Here is a 22880-nt window from a genome sequence, read left to right on the forward strand (position 1 = left end):
GATATCCTGGGGAAAGTTCCGGGTAGTGTGAAGGCAACCGGCTTCCTTCTCCCCCTCACATCACAAGATACTCACTTTGGAAAACAGTTCAAAACCACTAGAGCAGGTTAACCCCAGGGACTGCAGTAGAGAGATGATTCAATTCTTGATTTTCTTTTCCGGGTTCCTCCCCTCCTTGTTGCAGCTCTCCTGTGCTAGCACAGAGTATCACAAGCGGGCAGCCTCTCCTTTTCCTCCAGGGAACTCCAGAACACTTCCCAGACATTAGCTCAGCAAGCATAATCCCTCCCCAGCAGATGGAGGGACAGGCACCCCAGGCCGGAGGGACTGGCCCAGAGGCAGGATGCAAGGAGCGGCCCAGTGCCGGCTGGTGCGTGGCTGAAAGTGTCCTCAGGGAGTCTGCTGGCACCTGCACACAGCATCTCAGCTCCCCATCTGCAGGAGACACAGCAGAATTCACCTTCACAGGAGCCTGCTTCTCTTAACACAGTGGAAGAGATGTTCAGAAGGAAACGCTTGTGGGAGCAACAGTGAAAGTTAACAAAAGACAAAACAAAAAAACCAAAAAAACTGCAACATCCTTGACCTGCTCTTTCTGAATCAATCACTGCTTGAGCCTCTTAGGTGGGTGGGAAGACCCTGACGCTTTTTGATGTAACCACAATAGCTTGACCCGCACAGCTTGAACTCTTGATGGTGAAAGACCCTGACCTCCAATTTGTCACAGATCAGTATTTGTGCAAAATACAATGGAGATCAATTCCTAGGAAAACAAATTGAAGAAGACCTCAAGGCCCCAAGTGTTTGTTAAGTTCACCTGACATAAAATCACACATACTAGCAAGGAAACTAGATTACTAGCAAGGAAATATATACATTTACCATATGTAAAATAGACAGCCAGTGGGAGTTTGATGTATGATGCAGGGAACCCAAAGCCAGTGCTCTGTGATGACCTGGAGGGATGGGGTGGGGAGGGAGGTGGGAAGGAGATCCAGAAGTGAGGGGACACATGTATGTCTATGGCTGATTCACACTGATGTATGGCAGATGCCATTATGATACTGTAAATTAATTATCTTCTAATTTAAAAAAATTATTAACACCTGCTCTCATTTTCTGCACTTCTTTTTGTCACAGGGACCAGAAATGGCAGCTTGCGGCCTTTCACTGGTCCTGAGGCCCTGCTTTGAATAGCATTCAGCCCAGAGATACTTACTGGTATTTGGGTGTTACAGCAAGGCAGGCACCCAGTTTATATATCAAAGGTTCCAGTGATATGCGAAGTAGAGGACTGGGCTGCTTTAGGAAACAGCGATTCAGAGACACAGTGATGCGACTGTCAAACATTATTTACTCTGCAGCCTGACTGAAAAGAAATCTACTAAAATAAAGTCAAGCATTTCGACAGTAGCTGCAAAACAATGGTTAATTAGAATCACGTCGCCTCCAAGGGAATTCACCATAAATCTACCCCAGCTTTCAAACTGACCCCTGGGGTAGGGGAGGGTGGGGGAGACCCCCCTTTTAAAGCAGGTGGCTGTAATTTTCTTTCCCATTTCATAGGCTGGCTTACTTGTCAATACACAATTTTTTTCTATTCAGTCCTTACACCTCCTCAACTCCCAAACAATAACTTTGAAAACTAGAAAATGACTATTCTGATATGGTGCCTAATTCCTTGACATACACCTTAAAGAACAAAAAAAAAAAAAAAAAAAAAAGAGAGCGAGAGAGAGAAAGAAAAGTAGTACATTTCAAAGCACTCAAAATAGAGGAGAAAAGTTCACACAATTCTTTTGACCAAAAATAACACCCATGACTCACACACATTCACTATAACCATCCATCAAGCTAACACGCGGCGCCTGCTTATAATTTATCAGCTATGCAGAGCGTTTGTCTCTGTGTTATTGAGAAGGACTCTGTGACCATCAGTTTAGAATAGCTGCACGATGTAAAGGCAATGTCAGGGAAAAAGTGGCAGACCGTCTAACACTGGAAAGGATTTCACAGGGAAGAAAACAAAACCGAGAGATTATTTCCTCTAAATCTCTGGGGCAGGGAATAGCATAAATAGCAAAACATGAAAAGGTTTCAAAAGAAGTCTCTTTTAAATATTCAGATCTAGCCAGGGTTGATGTTAAAAGGTTGACATTTCCACTCTGATAATAGTGGGATGCTGAATATACTAGAGTATATTGTGGAAGCTATATATTTAAGTCACTCTTTCTAGTTCGGAGTTTCTATATTAAAATTGTGATGGGGAAAAGAGAGAAGACAGATTTGATGAAAACACGGCTGGGAGACCCGAGGCTGAAAGGACATTGCAGCTGTCTATTCCAACACACCTTCCTTTATCAAGGATCCAGTCAACCCCCAACTACAATGGATGTTCACAAAAGCGCCAGCCAAGGCCAGCCCTTGGTGTGGGGACTGTGATGCTTGTGGAAATTCTCTCTGCACAGAGATGAAGACTACACATCCTGACAGTTGTTATAAATTCAGAGGTCTGGGAGTTGAGAGAACTGTGTGCCTCTTGCCCCAACCTCTCTGCTTCTTTTGCAGAAATTCTCAGTGAGACAGACCCGTCACATGGACAAGGGGAGCTGTCACTTCTTTCTTCAAGTCCTGCTGCATCCTAAACTCTGGCTCTTGCCACTGTGTTTGAATTCCTTCACAAATGTCAGAAAATACATAGAAATTTACACTTTAGATGCAATACATTTTTTAAACTTATAAGAAGTGGTGGGAGTTTTTGTTTGTTTGTTTTAATGGTATATCACATTGGCAATGATAATCGCTGTGAAGGACCCCTGTTTTCTAAGCTCAAGTAACCAAGACTGGTTTACAAGGAGGGGAATCCAGGGTATCAGTTATAAGAAGTAGCCCTGAATCTTTTAGGTGGGGAGACAAGATCCATTATATACCAATTTTCTCACTGATATAAGAAATGAAAAGTTGGACATGAGATCAGTATCTGCCACCCCAGAATATCCTCCTCTGCCACGAGAATTATTTTGATCTGAAGGCAACTGAGAATCAACAGACACTGAGAATATTCTCCCTTCCCCTTTTCAGCCTAAAAACAGGGCATAAATTTCTATTTGTGAGGCTATCCTATCTTCTCCGTAGTACCAGTAAGGGAAGAGCATCTCTTATCACCGGACACAGAGAACGGGCACCATGATGAGTCTGCATAAACAAACCTTACCGAAATAACCCTATCTTCTGTTAGTTTTCCTATATATCTTCCTAGTTACTTTCCCACAGTTTATCATCCCTGGAAGCCCAAATGCCCTTTCTTTTATTAAAATGGTATGTAAATCCCTCCCACCCCAGTCTAAATAATTCTTTTGAGTTTGACTTCCCTGGCGGCTCAGGCAATAAAGAATCCACCTGCAATGCAGGAAACCTGGGTTCGATTCTGGGGTCAGAAGACCCCCTGGAAGAGGGCATGGCAACCCACCCCAGTATTCTTGCCTGGAGAATTCCACAGACAGAGGGGCCTGGTGGGCTACAGTCCATGCAGTTGCAAACAGCCAGACACGACTGAGCGACTAACACTTTTACTTTTCTTGCTTCTCTATGAACTCCCATGCACATAAAATATTTATAAAATTGTACGCTTTTTTCTCCTGTTATCTGCTTTTGTTAAATTTGCAGGCCCCCATGCACTGAACCTAAGAAGGCAGAGGAAAAGATTTTCCTCTCCAACAGATAAAAACAAAATGAAAGAAAGTGATGAAAAGTTTAACATTAACCTTCCAACCTTGTGCTAACCAGACACTGGGAAGAGCAGTAAAATGGGAAGGCCAAGTTTTCACCCAAGTTCTTAAATAATTCAGCCACCTGGAGGGGAAAGGAGCAACATTTCAGTTACAGTCCCTTGAGTTATCCTGAAAACTTCGTAATTTATTAGATACATACCACTTCAGAAACCTAGCCATGGAAGTCATCATAAGGACTCTCATAATTCCCCATCATAACGTAAAAGCGATGTGTACCAGAAAAGCCTATAACTGCCTTCTCAGCTGGCTGACATATCAAAACCAGGATTTAAAAATTGGAGGGGAAAAAACATGAGAGAGGCAGGTAAAAACTTGGCCTTGGCACTTCTTCAAGAAGAATCCTTTTTTTTTTTATAAACTGTGAGAAGAGACCAGATTTAGAAAATGCTCCTGAACTACATGGCGTTTATCACCTGAACCCTTTAAACTCACACCTCCAGTAGTGTAAAGTACTCGATTAAGCAAGAATATGTAAAAAAAAAAAAAAATTGAGAAAATGTGGAGTATACTCGAATGGTGTGATTGATAGCAAATTTAATTGCAATTTCTACTCCACTGCTTTGGTCCTATAGCGACTCCTGTGTTAACAGAGTGAAACCTGCTTTGCTGAGCAAGGGCCCCCTGTTCATAGCAACTGCCACAGTGATGACCTCCGCTGCAGCGACAGCTTTCTTATTTACAAAAAACAACCATGGAAAGGGAATCCCTTCCCCACAGTCTCACTGAGTTTTTGGCCGCGTAAGCAGCCCTCGGCCCAACTCCTCTCACCTCACCATCTCCAAACACACACTGGCAAAGGCAGGCATTTCCAGGCCCACAGGCAAATGCTCGTCTATGGGCTTAGGAGGCTGCTATATAAACAAATGTTTGCTTAATCTTGGCCATTATGGTTCTACATCTGCCACTTTAGTGGCTCCTGTAATAGCTCCCAAGTTCTTTAGACTCTACTGAGCTTAAATCCCTCCATCTATAAATTGGGGGAAGCCCTCGCTTTCCTGACAAAAGCTGTTGCAAGGACTCGAAGGGCTTCTGAGCAGGAGGTGGTAGCACTCAGAATGAAGTTACACTTGAGATGATGTGTGTGTGTGGGGGTGGGGGGGGGGTGCTCCCACAGGCTGAACCCTGGATTTCTTCCCAGTTTCCCTGGTGTAACACTGAAGCTGTACTGTTCAAAGTGTTATAAAAAGAAACATCTCAAAGCACTCAAGACCTTTGAAGGAAGTTTTAGGTTCTGAGCATCAAACTGGAATGCATATACAAAGTTGCTCTGATTTGTGGTCATGGGGGACTAAAATAAGATTGACCAAGAAGATTTTCTGCTGAAGCAAAAGGTTCCCTCCCATTCTACAAAGGGTCATTCTGTGCTCTGATTTCTCCAGGGTTGTCATTCTGGCACATGTCATCATCCAAATAAGCCATCACTTTGTAAGGGAAGAAAGCAAAGGCTCCCTCCTAAACCAAGAGAATACCTCCCCTGGCACCTCGACTTGAAATCAAAACAGGCAAAGACAAAGATGTGCTTGATTGTTTATTCAAGGAGGAGACTGCTAGGGGAAAACTGTGTTGCCATGACCCCAAAGAATCCCAACCTATAAGAAGATTAACCCCAGATCATTTAAATTCCCCTTTATCTCCTTTGGAGGAATTGCTTGTTTAGCAAAAGAAAAATATTTAAAGGGTCATCTGAGATCTTCTGGTGATCTTGCACTGCACGGCAGAGAGGTGCTCTGTGTATAGTTCTGCCTGGAGTATCAAGAAGAAATTTTCATTTCAATATCCCCTGAGATGCTATTAGTGAAATCACTGTTGTCACGATTTCTTCACTGCTTCTTTAACAGATGATTTGCCATTGGAAATTGAGTTGTTTTAAAAAGGATTCTAAATTCTATAAGACAGCCTCGATTGACAACCATATTTCTAGAACTACAAACATGAATGTTCTTGTCTATCCTGAGAGGAGGAGACAAAAAACAGGTAGATATTATGACTGGACACTGGTTGCCACAAGAAAGAACACGGGCCTGACAGATAAAGATTTCTAGCTCAGCTTCCGGTTCTCAACCACTGCTTAAGCAGAGGGCTTCGGATAAAGCACTTCATCCTTGAACTTCCAAAACGCGTTGGATTAAATGTTGACTGTGCTTTTTCCTGGATTTCCCTGGTGGCTCAGATTGTAAAGAATCTGCCTGCAATGCAGGAGATCTGGGTTCAGTCCCTAGGTTGGGAAGATCCCCTGGAGGAAGGCATAGCAACCCACTCTAGTATTCTTGCCTGGAGAATCTCCATGGATAGAGGAGCCTGGTGGGCTACAGTCCATGGGGTCGCAAAGAGTCAGACCTGAATGAGTGACAGAGTGCATGCTCTTTCCAATTCAAAGAGCCTCAGAGTCAAATAAGGAACCAAAACCTAAATCAGAACACGGAACAACACGCTAGCAGATTTGGATTTTTAGTCCTGCTCTACTCACCTGTATGACCTTGGACAAGTCACAAGAAAAATAAAAGAATTAGCCAACACTCATTGAGCACCCCAGGGGTTCACAAAGAGTCGGACACTACTGAGCAACTGAACATTGAGCACCCACCAGGCACAAGGCGGTGGGCTTTATACATGTTATCACATGAATTCTTCATAAAAACGGTAAGAATCTATCTCATGATTATGTTCATTTTGGAGAGGAGGAAACTGAGTCTCAGAAAGGTTACACAGCTTGCCCTAGACCACCCAGTCAGCAAGTGACAGTGTTATACTTGGATCCCCCAGGCTGGATGCCGGAACCTCAGGTTTTATCTACGGCCATCCACGGCGCTGCCTTTTGACTTTCGGAAAGACCCAACTTGCTGTGTGGCTGCAGAAGCCAGCCGGGTACACATGTACCCAGACACGTGTGCATGCACACCATATACACACGGTCTCTGCAAAGCACAGAGCAATGCGAAGCTGAGCATGCAATACTGCTTCTACGTACATTTGAAAAGCACTTGCAACACATTTGTAGTCAGCCTGAGCTGCTACAAAAGCACCAGAGACTGGGTGGCTTATAAACAACAGAAGTTTATTTCTCACAGTTTTGGAGGCAGGGAGCTGGAGATCACGGTGCCAGCACCGTCAGGCTCTGGGGAGCGCCCTCTCTCAGGCTGTAGGTTTCTTGTTTTGTACTCACACGGCAGAGGAAGCACGCTCTCTCATAACTCTCAGAAGGGCACTGAATCCGCTCGTGGGGACTCTACCCTCATGACCTCATCTTATCCTAACTGCGTCTGAGGTCCCACCTCCTAACACCACCACACTGAGGAGTGGAGTTTCAACATATGAATTTAGTGGTGGGGGAGGATGTAAACATTCAGTCCGTAAGACAGAGATGATAGTAATCTCTCCTTCTGAGCTGAAGAGGGGAGGAGTCCATAGGAATCCCTCCTTCAAGTCAAGAAATTGAAGCCACGGTTTCAAGGCCTATGGCCAATGAGATGCTCAATGCTGCATCTTCTCCTTTTCCAATGCGGGGGGTCTCTTGACCCCCTTCCATGTCCCATCTGTCACCCCGGCAGCTGGTTCTCATTCCAATGCCTTCTGCTAACACAGGTACATTTGCTTTGCAGCTGGAGGGGTAAATACTTCACCTACTGTTTTGCCTTTGGGACAAACACGTGATGTAAGACAGGAGACACTAGGTCAGGGTGCACACCTCTACCCCTCGTTCCTGCTGATGAAAAAGTGAAGAAGGTAATTGCGCCTCTCTCATCGGTACCAGCACACAGATGCTAAAGCTGTCTGCTTCTGGCTAAATGGAAAGTTTAACTGTAACCAGCACCTGCAAATTTAACAGTGCATTTTCTTCCCCACACTGAGCTAATGAAGAGGGCATCTGAACACCCTTGCCCACCCAAAAACCAAAAGCATACTTTTATAAATCAACTAAAGGTAAACAAAATTGGAAAACCTATATTTTAAACAGGTAAGAATTTTCCCACAAATACTAGAACTGTTTCCCCCCCACTGTTTATCAAGACATTTTTTCCATTACTAAGCCAGAATTCCCTCCCTGGCTTTGGGCTATATTTTTTCTCTCCATTGCACTGACTACCATTTAACATCCTATATATTTTAATCATTTTGTTTATTGTCTGCTCACAGCATCTCTAAAAGACTTACGGTAACTATATTGTTTATTGTCTAAATCAAGACACTTGAGAGAGAAGGGAACACTAATACAAATTATGTCAGGACAGGGACCTTCCTGGCAGTCCAGTGGTTAAGAGTTTGCCTTCCAAAGAAGGGGGTGTGGGTTCCACCCCTGGTTGGGTAGCTAAGATCCCACATGCCTCCTGGTAAAAAAAAAAAATAAATATATATATATATATATAAAACAGAAGCAATACTGTAACAAATTCAATAAAGACTTTCAAAATGGTCCCATTCCAGTATTCTTGCCTGGGTAACCCCATGGACAGAGGAGCCTGGCGGGCTACAGTCCATGGGGGTCACAAAAAGAGTAGGACAACCATATCAAAAAAATCTTACATAAAAATAAAATTATGCCAGGACAAGAGGTGCAAATGGCAATGATCCCGAGCAAACATAAGGCCTGTTCACTCTAACCAAGGCAGGTTCCACACGCTCAAGGATTTGGATCTGACTTTTTTCACTCCTGTGTTCCTACTATCTAATCTGCACAGGATACCCATAAGGTGTTCCATAAATTATTACTGAACCATGGTAGCTCTAAGAATGAGCTGTGAGTGGACTGCGGGACTTTAAACTCTTTCTCCATCACCAATTCCTTATGTTATTTCCCTTCAGTGATTTACTTAACTGCCACTGGCATCAATTTCCTCATTTGTCTGATGGCAATAATAATAATAACCCCACTTCCCATGGCGGTGTGGGAATTAAATGGGATCCTCTAAGGTGTAATGTTGGGCACAGGGTCTGATATGGCAAGGATGAGCACTCAAAAACGCTGGCTCCATTGTTATGATCTGTCATTCCACGACTGTCTCAAGAAGGCACATAGAGCAGATGGTTAAGACACGGTCTACCCAGGATCCTGTCACCATGACAACAGCAGGAGCTGCCTCACATCTACAGTGTGCCTGGCCATGCCCAGCTGACCCTGAAGCGGACCCCTGGACTAAGTCTGGCCTAGGGGAGCTCTCTCCTGGGGCTCGGGGAGCAGCTTCTTCCTAGAGATCAAAGACGTGGGGTCTTATGTGGTCAGCAGTCACGTTTCCTATTCTGCAGAGAAAGCAGGTCCAGAAAAAGAAATGATAGCTGACCCAGAGAATGCTGAAGGCAGAGGAAAAACCTGGGGGCCCCTGAGTGCTGGTGGTAGCTGGTCTTGAGGCCTGGCGGCATTTCTGCCTCCCAAGGTGGCTGCTCACCCAACCCTTCTGAGGTTCTATGAGCCAGTAACTTCTTCTTTGGCCTAAGCTATTTCAAGTTGCCAAGTGTAACCAGAAGGGTCCTGACAAAGGCACACAAATATACAATTGATTAAAAAAGAAAGGGATGATCAGGAGGGGGAGAGGATGATAAATATTTATTGATGCTCACCCTGTGCCAGGCACTGTGCTGAAGACTCTACTTTTGTTATCTCATTTGTTCCTCACAGCCACACTATGCAGTGGGCACCATGTTTACTCCCATTTTGCAGATGGAAACATGGAGTCTCAGGCCCCCAAAGCAAACTTCCCAAGGCACATTATTACCTTAGTGGGTGTCACCACTGGCCCTTCCATCCCAGGTGATTAATCTAAGCCAATTAATGAATAGCATCCTCCCAGTGAATATTAATAGACCAGGAAGGAAAGCATGTCCTACATTGGTCCAGTGAGGCTGGAGGGAAGGACTTATATTCCAGAGCTGGGTTTTCAGTCTTTCCTGCTTACAGGAACTGGCCTCAGAAGAAAGCTGATGCTCAATTCAAGAAGAAACTGACGTTAAAATCCCACAGTGATAGAATGGTCAGATGAAATATATGATTCCCAGCTCAATGTGAACTTCAGATTAACAGTCAATATTGTTTTAGTTAAGTAAATATTATTGCATGATACATGAAATTGAAAGTGTTAGTTGCTCGGTCGTGTCTGACTCTTTGCAACCCCATGCACATGCTTATCAGGCTCCTCTGTCCATGAAATTACCCAGGTAAGAATATTGGAGTGGGTAGCCATTTCCTTCCCCAGGGGATCTTCCCAACCCAGGGATCGAACCCAGGTCTCCTTCATTGCAGGCGCGTTCTTTGCCATCTGAGCCACCAGGAAAGCCCCATACTCTTATACTAAGAAGGTATTCATGGTCCATCTGAAGTCCGAGATTTGATTTCCTGTATTTTTCTTAGATAAGCATGGTAGAGAAGAGAGGATGAGTACATGAAAGTAGAGAATCTGAGACCTGAACTACCTCCCACCTTGGGGTTTATGCAAGGGTGTCAACTCCTTTACTGTTTAAGCAGTTTAGAATGCCTATCACGGGTACCCCAGTCCATCCTACATCATCCATCACAGGCAGGAAGGGTGCAGAGCCCAAGCTCACACCACCACACTAAATCCTAAAGGGACAGAAACTAAATGCCATATTAAAATCTACAAAGCCAGAACTTAGGACATTGAACCTGTTTTTTTTTTTTTTTCCCCCCAGAGCTGTAAGAATGCAGCTTGACAGACTTACTGGAATTCATCAGATTCTCTTCAGTCAATGTAAATTTTTTATTATAAAGTCACAGAACGTGAATTCACTTACACTGTAAAACTCCTTCATGAATACTAACAAACTCTAAAATTGCAGCAAAGACGACGGCTCATAGACACCAAAAACACGAAAACAAAAACATAAGCAATTCCACACGAAGGATCCCAATTTTAAAACATTTATGGTAAATTTCCACACAATTTTTTGAGGAAAAAACTATCAATTAGCTCCATAGAAGAACCTGATATTAGCTCAAAGCTGGAGCATTACAAAATAATCAGATAAAATAGGAAAGGGATATGGAAGTGACCAGAACTGAATGCCTGAAAGGGTAACCATGGGACTGAATTGTTATTTCAGGGCAGGTGTCGTGTGTGTATGTCTACAGTTTATTCAGTCATGAATCTTAGGTGTTTATACGCTGTGCTAGGCATATGATCAGTGAACAAAAACAGGATGTTGGCTGAGCCATTACAACTCTGAAGACAGCAAACAATTTCTGAGTCCTTATCTTCATCCACCAGTTTTGAAGCCCTGCTCTGGTGCAGGGGGTTTCCCATAACATGGAACACATAGCATTAACATCACCATCATCCAGGCTACCTTCAAGCCCATGAAAGTCAGGGTGTGTCAGTATAGAAAATTGTGAAGTTAAGGAAACAGCTACCAAGATATCTTTGAAAAAAGCAATATATATATATAGGTATACATGCAACTGGATTTTAAAAATTTGATGTATGATATTCCTGGATGTAATGCTATAAAAGTGTTAACTGTCCCTACATCAATCTATAAATTTAAGAAAACTCCAATCAAAATACCAACAGGAATGGGTTTGGGTGGGGTGGGAATCAGAGGACAACTTGATAAAATATTTGTCAGTTATATTTAAAAAAAGAAATAAGAAATCTGAAAAGAATGAGCAAAGCTAAGGATAATAGCCCAAACAGGTATTGAAAGTATAAACAAAAACAGAATAATGTGGTACAAATAGGATGGGGCATGAAGCTCAATGGAACAACAGAAAGTCCAGAAACACACACAACACAAGGATTCGTTCATTGATAAAAGTGGGCACCTAAAATCTGGGGGAAATGGATTCATCAAGAAATAATGCTGGTTAGCATTTAGGAGAGAACACAAATGGCTTATGCGTTTTGCTGGTAAGATGTCTTTAAAAGTCTGAACTGCTGAATGACATTCATCCAGGGAACGTGAGCTAAAGGCTGCTAGCAGTGTGCCCTCAACTCATGGTTTTTCAACAGGGTTCCCAACAAGAAAGGGAACACAGTCAACTTGCGTGCCCTCTTCTGTCCCATGAGACTTCACTGTGTCTCCTTCTCCCAACCCTTAGCTCCTCTTTGTAGTCAGTGCTTCTCAACCACACTTCCCCCAGTGATACAAACACCTTTGGGAAATTAAAAGATTTCTTTTTGGATTCCCTGATCCTCCAGTTGTTGTACGACATCAATACAAACATCCTGAGAGTTAGCAAAGATCAGGAGTAAGTCTTACCTGTTTCCTCTTTTCAGGGGGAAGTGATGGATCTCCATCCTACAAAGAAACCAATGTTACATTTTATTTAAAAAAAAATCAGATATATGTAGATTCAAGGAACTGCACTAAACTATGAACTAAATTCAGACCCTCCCCACTCTTGCCCCCTGCAACCAGCAATGTTCTGAACTAAACTAAAATGTACTTTAAAAACTGATAACTGTAAACTGAACCAGAGTTATTTTGGGAAAACCTCTAAAGAATCACTTTCAATTAGGACCAATCTATACGTTTTCTATAATATGGTTGATGGCATCACTGACTTGATGGATATGAGTTTGAGCAAGCTCTGGGAGTTGATGATGGACTGGGAAGCAGTCCTGGTGTACTGCAGTCCATGGGGTCGCAGAGTCGGACACGACTGAGCGACTGAACTGAACTGATATATTTTCTAAACCTATATGAGCCAAATTAATTAATTACTTAGATTTATAAAAATTACTTTTGAGCAGACTAAACTGAAATAGTATTTCATTTGGTTTGAGTTCCTTTTTTAAATAATTAGATCCAAGGTAATAGTAATGGACACACATGCACGTGCATATATACACACACTTTAATTTTCTCTATAGGCAGAACAATTTGGGGACAGGATATGCCCAAAATACAAGAAAACTAAGTGAGAACTTCTAGCCCTATCAGATTTTTGTCTTAAAAGGATTTAATTTCTCTCCCTCATGTGCCATCTGGGAATACATAAATATCTCAGGTAAGTGATAAATGCTCAGCAAACAGTACTCCTATATCTGATGCAGTCCTCATGTAAGTCAACATTACTTTAACCTTAGGAATCTTTCTATTGTATTTCTGTTGAGGACAATTCAATGACCCCAGCAAAGCTGGTTAAATGTAAGCAATAGTGTCAGCCCTTAAAAAAGAGATGGCATAAGTGAGAAAAAACGAAGTGAGAATGCAAAATAGCACTATGCAGTTGGTATCCTCCAATTCATTTTAATTTGCATCCTTAAAAATTGTGCCATATGAAAACTAGAGAAAATCTAATTGCCCAGGAGAGGGAAAGGTTTAAAAACTATGGAAATACTACTATGCAAATATTTTTTAATGAGTTAAATATGTATATATGGCCTAGAGAGATGTCCAAAATAAAGTGCTGAGCGAAAAGAGCAAGTTTTAGAGTAACATTTATATAAAGCTGCCCAATAGGACTCTCTGCAATGAGGGACATGTCCCACAGTTAACTGTCCAATATAGCAGCCACCATGGAAATGTTCTATATCAACACAATCCCATACGGTAGCCACCAGCCAACTATAGCAATTGAGCACATGAAATATGACAAGTCTGAGTGTTCAATTTTATTTAGTTCTAATTAATTCAAAATGAAACTTAAATAACCACATGCAGCTAGTCAGTGGCTTCTCTATTAGCACAGATTTATAACATGAATCCTCCAGAAAAATAAACCTTCCATACAATTAATTAATAAGTAAATAAGGCACATGCAGACACATTCAGATATGTGTGTATATTCACGGGTGCCAGAGCAAGTATCCGGAAGCATATACTTATCAACCAGCAAATCGTACTGGGTGTGGAGGAAGTAGGGTTGATGACTTTTATGTCTTGATAACTTGAAAGACTTTCATGTCTTTCCAATTTGTAACTGTCTGGATTCAGCGCTCTTTGGAGAGACCGCCTGTTTAAAGGCCCTCTTTCTAGCTCCATACGGGAACAGGGACGTCACGGTAACGTCATACGTACGATGAGCTCGCGGTACTTCTTCTTCAGGGACTGGTGACGCTCTCGAAGCTGATTGGCCATGAGTTTGTACTGGTCCCGTTCCTGCTGGCACGTGTCTAGCTCCTTGGAGAGGATCAGCAGGGCTTCCTTCTTACTCTCCAGCTTCCTTTTACACACCAGGAACTGCAGAACAAACACATCCACGCGACTCAGAACTGCCCCCAGGCCTCCCTCCTCTCACCCGCGGTGGAGTTCACGCACCCTGCAGGGTTGACTTTGCTTCGTTGCTTTTTGTCTTCAGAGATCATATACCCAGAGACATGTGGCATTCAATGACACGTGAGCCCAAAGACTGCTAAAGTGCCCTTGTCACAGAACCAAAACCGTGGCCATTCATGAAGTTTGGCCAGCTGAGACAGGACAATAATTGGTAAGTTAAAGAGCACAATCCTTTTAAACAATTCCATGGTTAAATAGATAACAGGATGCCAAATTTTGTTTCAAAGGGTATTTATATATCCTGATAAGACTGTGTAAAATTCTATTAAAATTTTACAAAATAACAACACAAATTTAATAAAAATTCTGTATGTTACTAACAATTATCTCTTGGTAGCAAAGTTATTTGCATGTTTTCTTTATTGTTTATACTTTTTTATGTTTGCCAAATGTTCTAGATTATACCTATATGGTTTCTATAATTTAAAAAGTACCAAAAATGTAATAAAAAATAATTTGATCAAACTATACATTACTACAATAGACTGCACCTGCCCATGCAACCCAGCAGACATTTTCTCACTTGAGAGTTTTTGTTCACTAAAATCGGGCAGAGGTGCGCACTTTTTTCTAGGATTCAAGCACAGATACCCACCACCCAGAGACCAATTTTATGAGTGAAGTATTTTAGTCACACTGAATTATCCCCTCAAAGTCAAGTTGCATCTTGCTGGAACTCTTCCTCAGAGTTGCAGGATATCTTCGTCCCTCCATCGCCCCGCTCTCCCCACTGTGACGACCCTCACCTGACCATTACCCACCACCTGGGCCAGCGTGAGCTCAACTGGGATTCTGTCCTTTTATTGGGTCTATTGCACCGTCTGGTGTTATTCACATATGTGAGATGTGGCACTAAATACCTTTTGAATTTGCCCCGTAAAAGACCAAATTCAGAGCATTCATGAAAACAATTTATAGTTTCATTATACACTCTGACATGAGCACTTTGTCATTACGGACGCTCACACAAAGCAGACAGAGGATCAGCACTCTCATACCATTCGAGTCAATGCTCTTTTATGGACAAAAAGCATTACTCATATATAGTGCCTGCTTGGAACTGACTTTGTTAAGTTCAATTTCAAATAAATGAAAGAGGAAAAAGAGAGTTTTGTGCATTAGCACATTTTTTTCCTTAAGAAAAAAAAAGTAATTGCTTAGCTTCAAAAACAAAGGGGAAAGAAAAGCCATTCTGAGATGATTTGAGTTCTGAGAGGACACTTCCACCTTGGATGAATCTTATTCCTGGCAGTAATGAGGTTGGAATCCTGCCTTAAAATGTCCCAGATTTTAAGGCTTTGACATCGTCTTCGTGGAGGCAAATGGTTCTGTTGCCACAGTGATTTCTCAAGAGTAAAATCCCCGACGTGTAAATATCAGAGAAGAGGAGCTCAAAAACTTGAACAGCAATGTCCTCAGGGAGGTATTGAGATTTCACAGGAAAAAATACCATTTACACACAGTTTAACAGATCTACCCTTGCGCCTTCAGTTCTTTGCCTGTGATCAGCGGCCTCGGTTGGCACTGTTATTAGTACCGGGGCACAAAGACAGTCGCCTTTGTCCCTTCAGATCCAAGTCTAAGGGCCCACATATGCTCCGATTCGTCCCACTTTGGGGAAGAAAATCACAATCATGTGTAGACGTTATAAGCTGAGGCAGGCAAGATTAGAGTCACACCTGTTGTATTGAAGGGGACCAGGTAAGGGCCACCACTTAAGTGGCAAAATGGAATTCAAGTTCCTTGACCTTGAACTGCAGTCTGTTAGGGTCCAAGAGAGAAGCCGTTTCTCTCCCAAAGCATGACCCAAACTAGGCCTTGGAAGCTGTAAAGTGCAGAAGTAGACATCCATTCCCTCTCTGTCTAAGACACTTGGTAGAAAACAAGCACAGAGGTGCCTAAGACCCAGGGGCCAGGGATTTGAGGAGCAGCATTGATGCTGTTTGGTTGTCTTTGGGGTGTGGAAAACAGGACAATTATACATTTCATCAAAGGGTAAGAAACTCATTCTGTATAAAGATGAAGCCACTTCAAGAAAAGTATGATCTTGAGAAAGCCACTGCTGGATGGTTCTTTCTTCTGCTTACTCTGGTCTAGAATAGTGAACTGCAAAAATGGTATTCCATGTCATTTGTTTCTATCAGCAGAACAAGCCTTAGGTTTAAGTCTTATTTATAAAATAGCTCCAAGTGTTGTTACTCTGGCCGAAGATGGGACACCTCCTCTGTAGTTCTGTCACCTTGGTACACTGGCATCAAGAGCCCTGCTCTATGTTACCCTGGGATGCTTGTAAAAATGCAGATTTCTGGGCCTGGGCTCAGACTGCTCACTCCCAGCTCATATATTGCCCAAATTGTCGATCTCTGGTGGTTGGCCCAGAAATCTGCTGTTAGCACATGGCACAGGTGATTCTTACTCCACCTGTACTTTAAAACCCCAGGCTCTGGAGGCCTCAGCTTCACACTGTGAAGTTAGAAACAATGAAAATAGTCTGGAGGGACTGAAAGGCCAGCTGTAGCCCAGAATTTCCAGGCAAGCCTCATTCTCAGAGCCATCCAGGGTTGTCTGAGCCCCCTTTTATAGCACAGAGGGATTCTGAACAAGTACAGGCAGGGACTGTATTTTACCATCTGGCCAAAGAGCTTCTACATGCAGTCTCATTAAAATATCAATAGAAACTTCTGGGTGGTATATGGGGGTGGGGGTGGGGTGTACTGGGGAATGAGATGGAATTTCTCATTCTTCTTCTAAAACAGTGACAGTTTAAGCCCCTGTGGTAGCAACTGCTAAACTGTCCCATTTCCTGTCCCTCCAACTGGAAACAAAAAACAAATGATAAAAAGGAAAGAAAAAGGTGCTGAAGATCCTCCTCCATGGGGAGGATCCCTGAACAACCAGGGAATGCACAGGTCCAGCCTCAGCCTTAGAAGGGACCAGAAATAGAACAGAAAGTGAGACAAGCCAATCATTGTATATGGGACGTCTCCGCTTCCAAAGGAAGATAAGTATGGGTGATGGAAGTGGCGGACAGTAGGCAACCACCAGGCAGAGCCCGGAGGCCTCTGTCCAGATGTGGGTTAAGCGATGGGCTAATCATGAATTTGGGGACCCTGGGAAAGCCCAAGAAAACAGGAAACAAAACAAACTCATGCTGCCTGGGTCTCAGTTTCCACTCTTGGAAAATGAGCAGGGTTCCCAAGAGTGCCTCCTAACGTGAGGAACCCATGATTTCAACATCCCATCCAGTATCACTGGGGTGCAGGGTGCTGGGGAAAACACTTGGGGGAGGGGCTTCAGTCCAGGAGGCATGACTCACTCCCAATGCCTAGAAATTGCTCCTCTACCTCACCTAGGGCAGAGTTAGCTCAATGATTTCTAAAGATCACCTGCAGCAGTAACTTCAGGACAGCCGCCTGGTTGGAAAGGATGCTCAGGCCAAAGCAATAACCACTGTGTTTGTGATAACCATCTACGATAGAGTGAGAAAAGGCTAAATGTCTGCGCGGTCATCACTAGTGCCTCTCGCCAGTATTTCTAGTTCTTCTTTACTTCCAGGCATCTGGAAGGACTGTTCTTCTCCCATTGCTTTGGAGTAAGGCAGAATCATGTAACTTGCTTTATACAGTAAAGAGGACCTGGAGAACTACAGTTCCAGGGTGGATGATCCTGAGGGTCAAGGTATGAATCACCAGCACAATTTGGATCATGGAACCACAGCAGACAACAGCTCTGAAGAGTCATTTGGGTCCACAGAGAAATCTGTGTGATCCAGGAATAAACTTTTGTACCGTTAAGATACAAAGATTAGGGGGTGTTTGTTATCAGAGCACACCTTAGCCCATCCTGACTAACACGATCCATAGCAAAGTGTGAGGGTAGCGAGGTTGGGGAGATCAAATCTGCCCTGCTCTGCGCTTCTACTGAGTTACCACAATGATGAGGAGGGTTGATATTATCACTATTACTATTGCTGTTAGCAACAACAAAACCAAAGTTTTACGTCAAATGCTTTCCATGGATGATCTCCTTTAATCCCCACAGCACTGCCGTGGGGTTACTGTGTTATTTCAATGTACATTTCCTAAATGAGAAAGTGAGACTGAAGGAATTTATGTAATATGCTAAGGGTTTAGTAGAGGTAGAATCTGAACCCAAGTCTTTGTATAGCCAAGCTTGTGAAACCCCAATTTCTGACAAACCAAGCATTCCGTGAAAAAAACAATCAGAATATTCATGGAGTTGGTTACTACATCTAGTTGGTATTTTCAGCACAGGGAAGCTAAGAAAGGGGAATTTTAAATTTGGCTCCTTTTATGTCTAGAATCTCTTCACCCACCCACTTCTAAAACTAGATACAAGGCCTGAAGGAAGAGGAAAAAATAAACAAAGAATTCATGAGCATCCCTCTCCTCTGCTCCTTGTGAGGGAGCCAAGTAGAGGCAACAAGGTTTCCATCCACTTAAATGAAATGGGATAAGACTAGAGGCTGTTTTCTGGAAAGGCTTGGTTGCAACAATTTTCTATAAATTGTAGTTGGTCTCAATCATTCATTCAGGGAATATTTTCTGGGTGTCTTCTATGTGTTAGGCACTGAGCCAAACATTTGGTCTCCTAAATGGATAAATGGTCCTGGGGATTTTGAGAAGGAAAAGCATGATACCTGGATAACAAGACATAATTTCCACAATCCCTTATGGGTTTTTCTGAAACGCCCCAAGTTTTGAAAACTGAAAATGCGTTCACATCTTGTTAGTGACCTCAGCTGATGTGAGGGTTTTTACTGTCTTATGCCACTGATTGTGAATATTCATACATTTGCTGAAGACAAATCAATGTGATTATCTGCTGCCACCCAGAAGTCTACTGGGGTTGATACACAATAGGCACTACTCTTACTGCATTTCCTTTCAGATGCCAAAAATCCTGCCTCAGAAACATATCTGGGGGTCAAGGATATCAGATACAAAAACTGCCTTTTATTTGAAAGTCACCCTTGCAAATCTCTATATAGTCTCAAAGACACACTAGTGATGAAAATCAAATCTTTCTCAAACAGTTAATTATCCAAACCTAGGACGTTATTTGGAGAAGGCAATGGCACCCCACTCCAGTACTCTTGCCTGGAAAATCCCATGGATGGAGGAGCCTGGTGGGCTGCAGTCCATGGGGTCGCTAAGAGTCGGACACGACTAAGCGACTTCACTTTCACTTTTCACTTTAACACATTGGAGAAGGAAATGGCAACCCACTCCAGTGTTCTTGCCTTGAGAATCCCAGGGACGGGGGAGCCTGGTGGGCTGCCGTCTATGGGGTCGCACAGAGTCGGACACGACTGAAGTGACAGCAGCAGCAGCAGCAGGACGTTATTAGATTTTTATTTCCTCATATAGGCAAGGAAAAACTGAAAATACGTTACATGCAGTAAATGTTCAAGCTGCCACAATGCTTACATGCCTATTCCCATCACCTCATCATGTCTTTATTCTTTAAAATTAGCATGAACACTGAAGCAGGGATAAACCTCCCAGATAACCCAAGTGGTTTGCCCAATTGCAAAGAACAAGGTTCCCAGCTGCCAGCATCTTCCATAACAGTGTCTTCCAAATTGTGGGTCAAAATACATCAGTTTGTGTAGGGAAATCAATTCAGCTGCTACCTTCATTTTCTTTAAAACAAAAACAAAACCAGAATAGAACAGAAAATAGCATGATCCCATGCAGTAAAGGTAAGTATTATTTCATGAAACTTATGTCTGTTAATATGTATGTAGGAACAAACACACCTGTCTGCATATTTTCAACATATTCTGTGGACTGCCATTTTAAAGTTTGGAAATGACTTTTCTATAATAAGTTACTCTGTACATTTATTCATTCATTCAACAAATATTTAGTGAAAGACACCAAGAGAGGCAAGAATGTAGCTGCGGGGTGGTATTGGGCAGAAAAGAAAATCTACACAGAGGAATGATGCTTGAAATGAATTTTGAAAGATGAGTAGGTATAAAAGGGACCTGAATAAAAGCCATTATGTAATAGAATTAACCAGTTCTTTGGGGTTGAGGTACAATTTGGATTAATTAATACCTGCTCTGCCTACCTCACTGAGATTACTGGGAGCTTGAAATGCAAGGTATGATTTAATATTTGGCTTTGGAAACAGTCTCAAAATTGAAGGCATTATTTTTTTTTTTTTAACAGCATTTAAAGCTTACAAAACATTTCCCCAGAGACTCTCATTTGATATGCAACATTATATGACAATTGTAACAAAAACTGCTTTCCCCCTTTTATAGACAAGATAGCTGAGATCGTCTTTCTCAAAGTCACAATGCTAACAACTGTCAGCTCAAACTGGCGCTCTTAACCACGAATTTCAGATTCTTTTTAGTATTCTGTATTGATACCAATTAAATTATTAGCAATTCCACAAATCACCTCTCTTGGGTCAAACCATATTTTTAACAAGAAACTCTTAGAGATAATTGTGTAACTGAAAACAACACATTTTAATTCATAGTATTTTGAGACCCTGTTTGGAAGACGGCAGCCCTCCCAGGGCCTTTTCTTTTTAAAAAAAAAATATTTTAATTGCAGGCTAATTATTTTATAATATTGTGGTGGTTTTTGCCATACATCAACATGAATCAGCCGTGGGTGTACATGTGTCCCCCATCCTGACCCCCTCTCCCCACCCCAGCCCTCTGGGTTGTCCCACAATACCAGATTTGAGTGCCATGCTTCATGCATCGAATTTGCACTTTTACATATGACAATATATGTTTCAATGCTATTCTCTCGAATCATCCCACCCTCACCTTCTCCCACAGAGTCCAAAACTCTGTTCTTTAAATCTGTGTCTCATGTGCTGTCTTGCATATAGGGTCATTGTTATCATCTTTCTAAATTCCATATATATCGTTAATATACTATATTGGTGTTTCTCTGACTTACTTCACTCTGAATAATAGGCTCCAGTTTTATTCATCTCATTAGAACTGACTCAAATGCACTCTTTTTTATAGCTGAGTAATATTCCATCAGAGACATTACCTTGCCAACAAAGGTCCATCTGGTCAAGGCTATGGTTTTTCCAGTGGTCACGTATGGATGTGAGAGTTGGACTGTGAAGAAAGCTGAGCGCCGAAGAATTGATGCTTTTGAACTGTGGTGTTGGAGAAGACTCTTGAGAGTCCCTTGGACTGCAAGGAGATCCAGCCAGTCCATCCTAAAGGAGATCAATCCTGGGTGTTCATTGGAAGGACTGATGCTGAAGCTGAAACTCCAGTATTTTGGCCACCTCATGCGAAGAGTTGACTCATTGGAAAAGACCCTGATGCTGGGAGGGATTGGGGGCAGGAGGAGAAGGGGACAACAGAGGATGAGATGGTTGGATGGCATCACCGACTTGATGGGCATGAGTCTGAGTAAACTTCAGGAGCTGGTAATGGACAGGGAGGCCTGGCGTGCTGCGATTCATGGGGTCGCAAAGAGTCGGACATGACTGAGCAACTGAACTGAACTGAACTGAACTGAATATTCCATGGTGTATATGTACCACAGCTTTCTTATCCATTCGTCTGCTGATGGACACCTAGGTTGCTTCCATGTCCTAGCTATTGTAAACAGTGCTGCAGTGAACATTGGGGTGCACGTGTCTCTTTCAGATCTGGTTTCCTCGGTGTGTATGCACAGCAGTGGGATTGCTGGGTCATATGGCAGTTCTATTTCCAGTTTTTTAAGGAATCTCCACACTGTTCTCCAAAGTGGCTGTACTGGTTTGCATTCCCACCAACAGTGTAAGAGGGTTCCCTTTTCTCCACACCCTCTCCAGCATTTATTGTTTGTAGACCTTTTGATGGCAGCCATCCTGACCAGCGTGAAATGATACCTCGTTGCAGTTTTGATTTGCATTTCTCTGATAATGAGTGATGTTGAGCATCTTTTCATATGTTTGTTAGCCATCTCTATGTCTTCTTTGGAGAAATGTCTGTTTAGTTCTTTGGCCCACTTTTTGATTGGATCATTCATTTTTCTGGTATTGAGTGCATGAGTTGTTTGTATATTTTGGAGATTAATTCTTTGTCAGTTGCTTCATTTACTATTATCTTCTCCCATTTTGAAGGCTGCCTTTTCACCTTGCTTATAGTTTCTTTCGTTGTGCAAAAGCTTTTAAGCTTAATTAGGTCCCATTTGTTTATTTTTGTTTTTATTTCCATTATTCTGAAAGGTGGGTCATAGAGGATCTTGCTATAATTTATGTCAGAGAATGTTCTGCCTATGTTTTTCTCTAAGAGTTTTACAATTTCTGGTGTTACATTTAGATCTTTAGTCCAGTTTGAGTTTATTTTTGTGTATGGTGTTAGAAAGAGTTCTAGTTTCATTCTTTTACAGGTGGTTGACCAGTTTTCCCAGCGCCGCTTGTTAAAGAGTCTTTTCTCCATTGTATATTTTTGCTTATTTTGTCAAAGATCAGGTGTACATAGGTGTGTGGATTTATCTCTGGGCTTTCTATCCCGGGGCCTTTTCAATCACATTTCATGGGGAGAGGCTGGAGAGGTAGAGGTCACCTACAGTCCTGCTCAGTGTTCAGCCAGGTCCACGTCCCCAAGAGCTCTGGCTAGTTGAGTGTCAGATGATGATCAGTTCACCACACTGGGTTCTTCACCAGCTGAATCGTGGGCATAAGACACTTTATTTTTCAAACAGCAGTTGAACTCATAATTGCCTAAGTCGTAACTCAGGCCTAGCCCTCTTGGCTAACTCCGATTCTACCCCTAATAACCCCGCATCAAGGCAATCTCGCTCAATCCAATGACTTTCACTGTCATCTCTGTGCTGATTTTACCCAAATTGATATCCC

At 42.5% G+C, this 22880-nt stretch overlaps 1 protein-coding gene across 3 annotated transcripts in view; it reads right to left on the reverse strand.

Annotated features, from left to right (window-relative positions):
- CCDC149 (coiled-coil domain containing 149) overlaps window positions 1-22880 on the reverse strand; it is a 120587-nt gene that overhangs the window by 62211 nt on the left and 35496 nt on the right. For all 3 annotated transcript variants that reach the window (XM_065907263.1, XM_065907262.1, XM_065907264.1), the window contains exons 2-3: window positions 13761-13922; window positions 11997-12035 (exon numbers count right to left, since the gene is read on the reverse strand). In XM_065907263.1, coding sequence (XP_065763335.1) covers window positions 11997-12035; window positions 13761-13922 — 201 coding nt within the window. The remainder of the gene's footprint in view (window positions 1-11996; window positions 12036-13760; window positions 13923-22880) is intronic.

Source organism: Muntiacus reevesi, chromosome 16, assembly GCF_963930625.1.
Source record: "Muntiacus reevesi chromosome 16, mMunRee1.1, whole genome shotgun sequence".
NCBI lineage: Eukaryota > Metazoa > Chordata > Mammalia > Artiodactyla > Cervidae > Muntiacus > Muntiacus reevesi.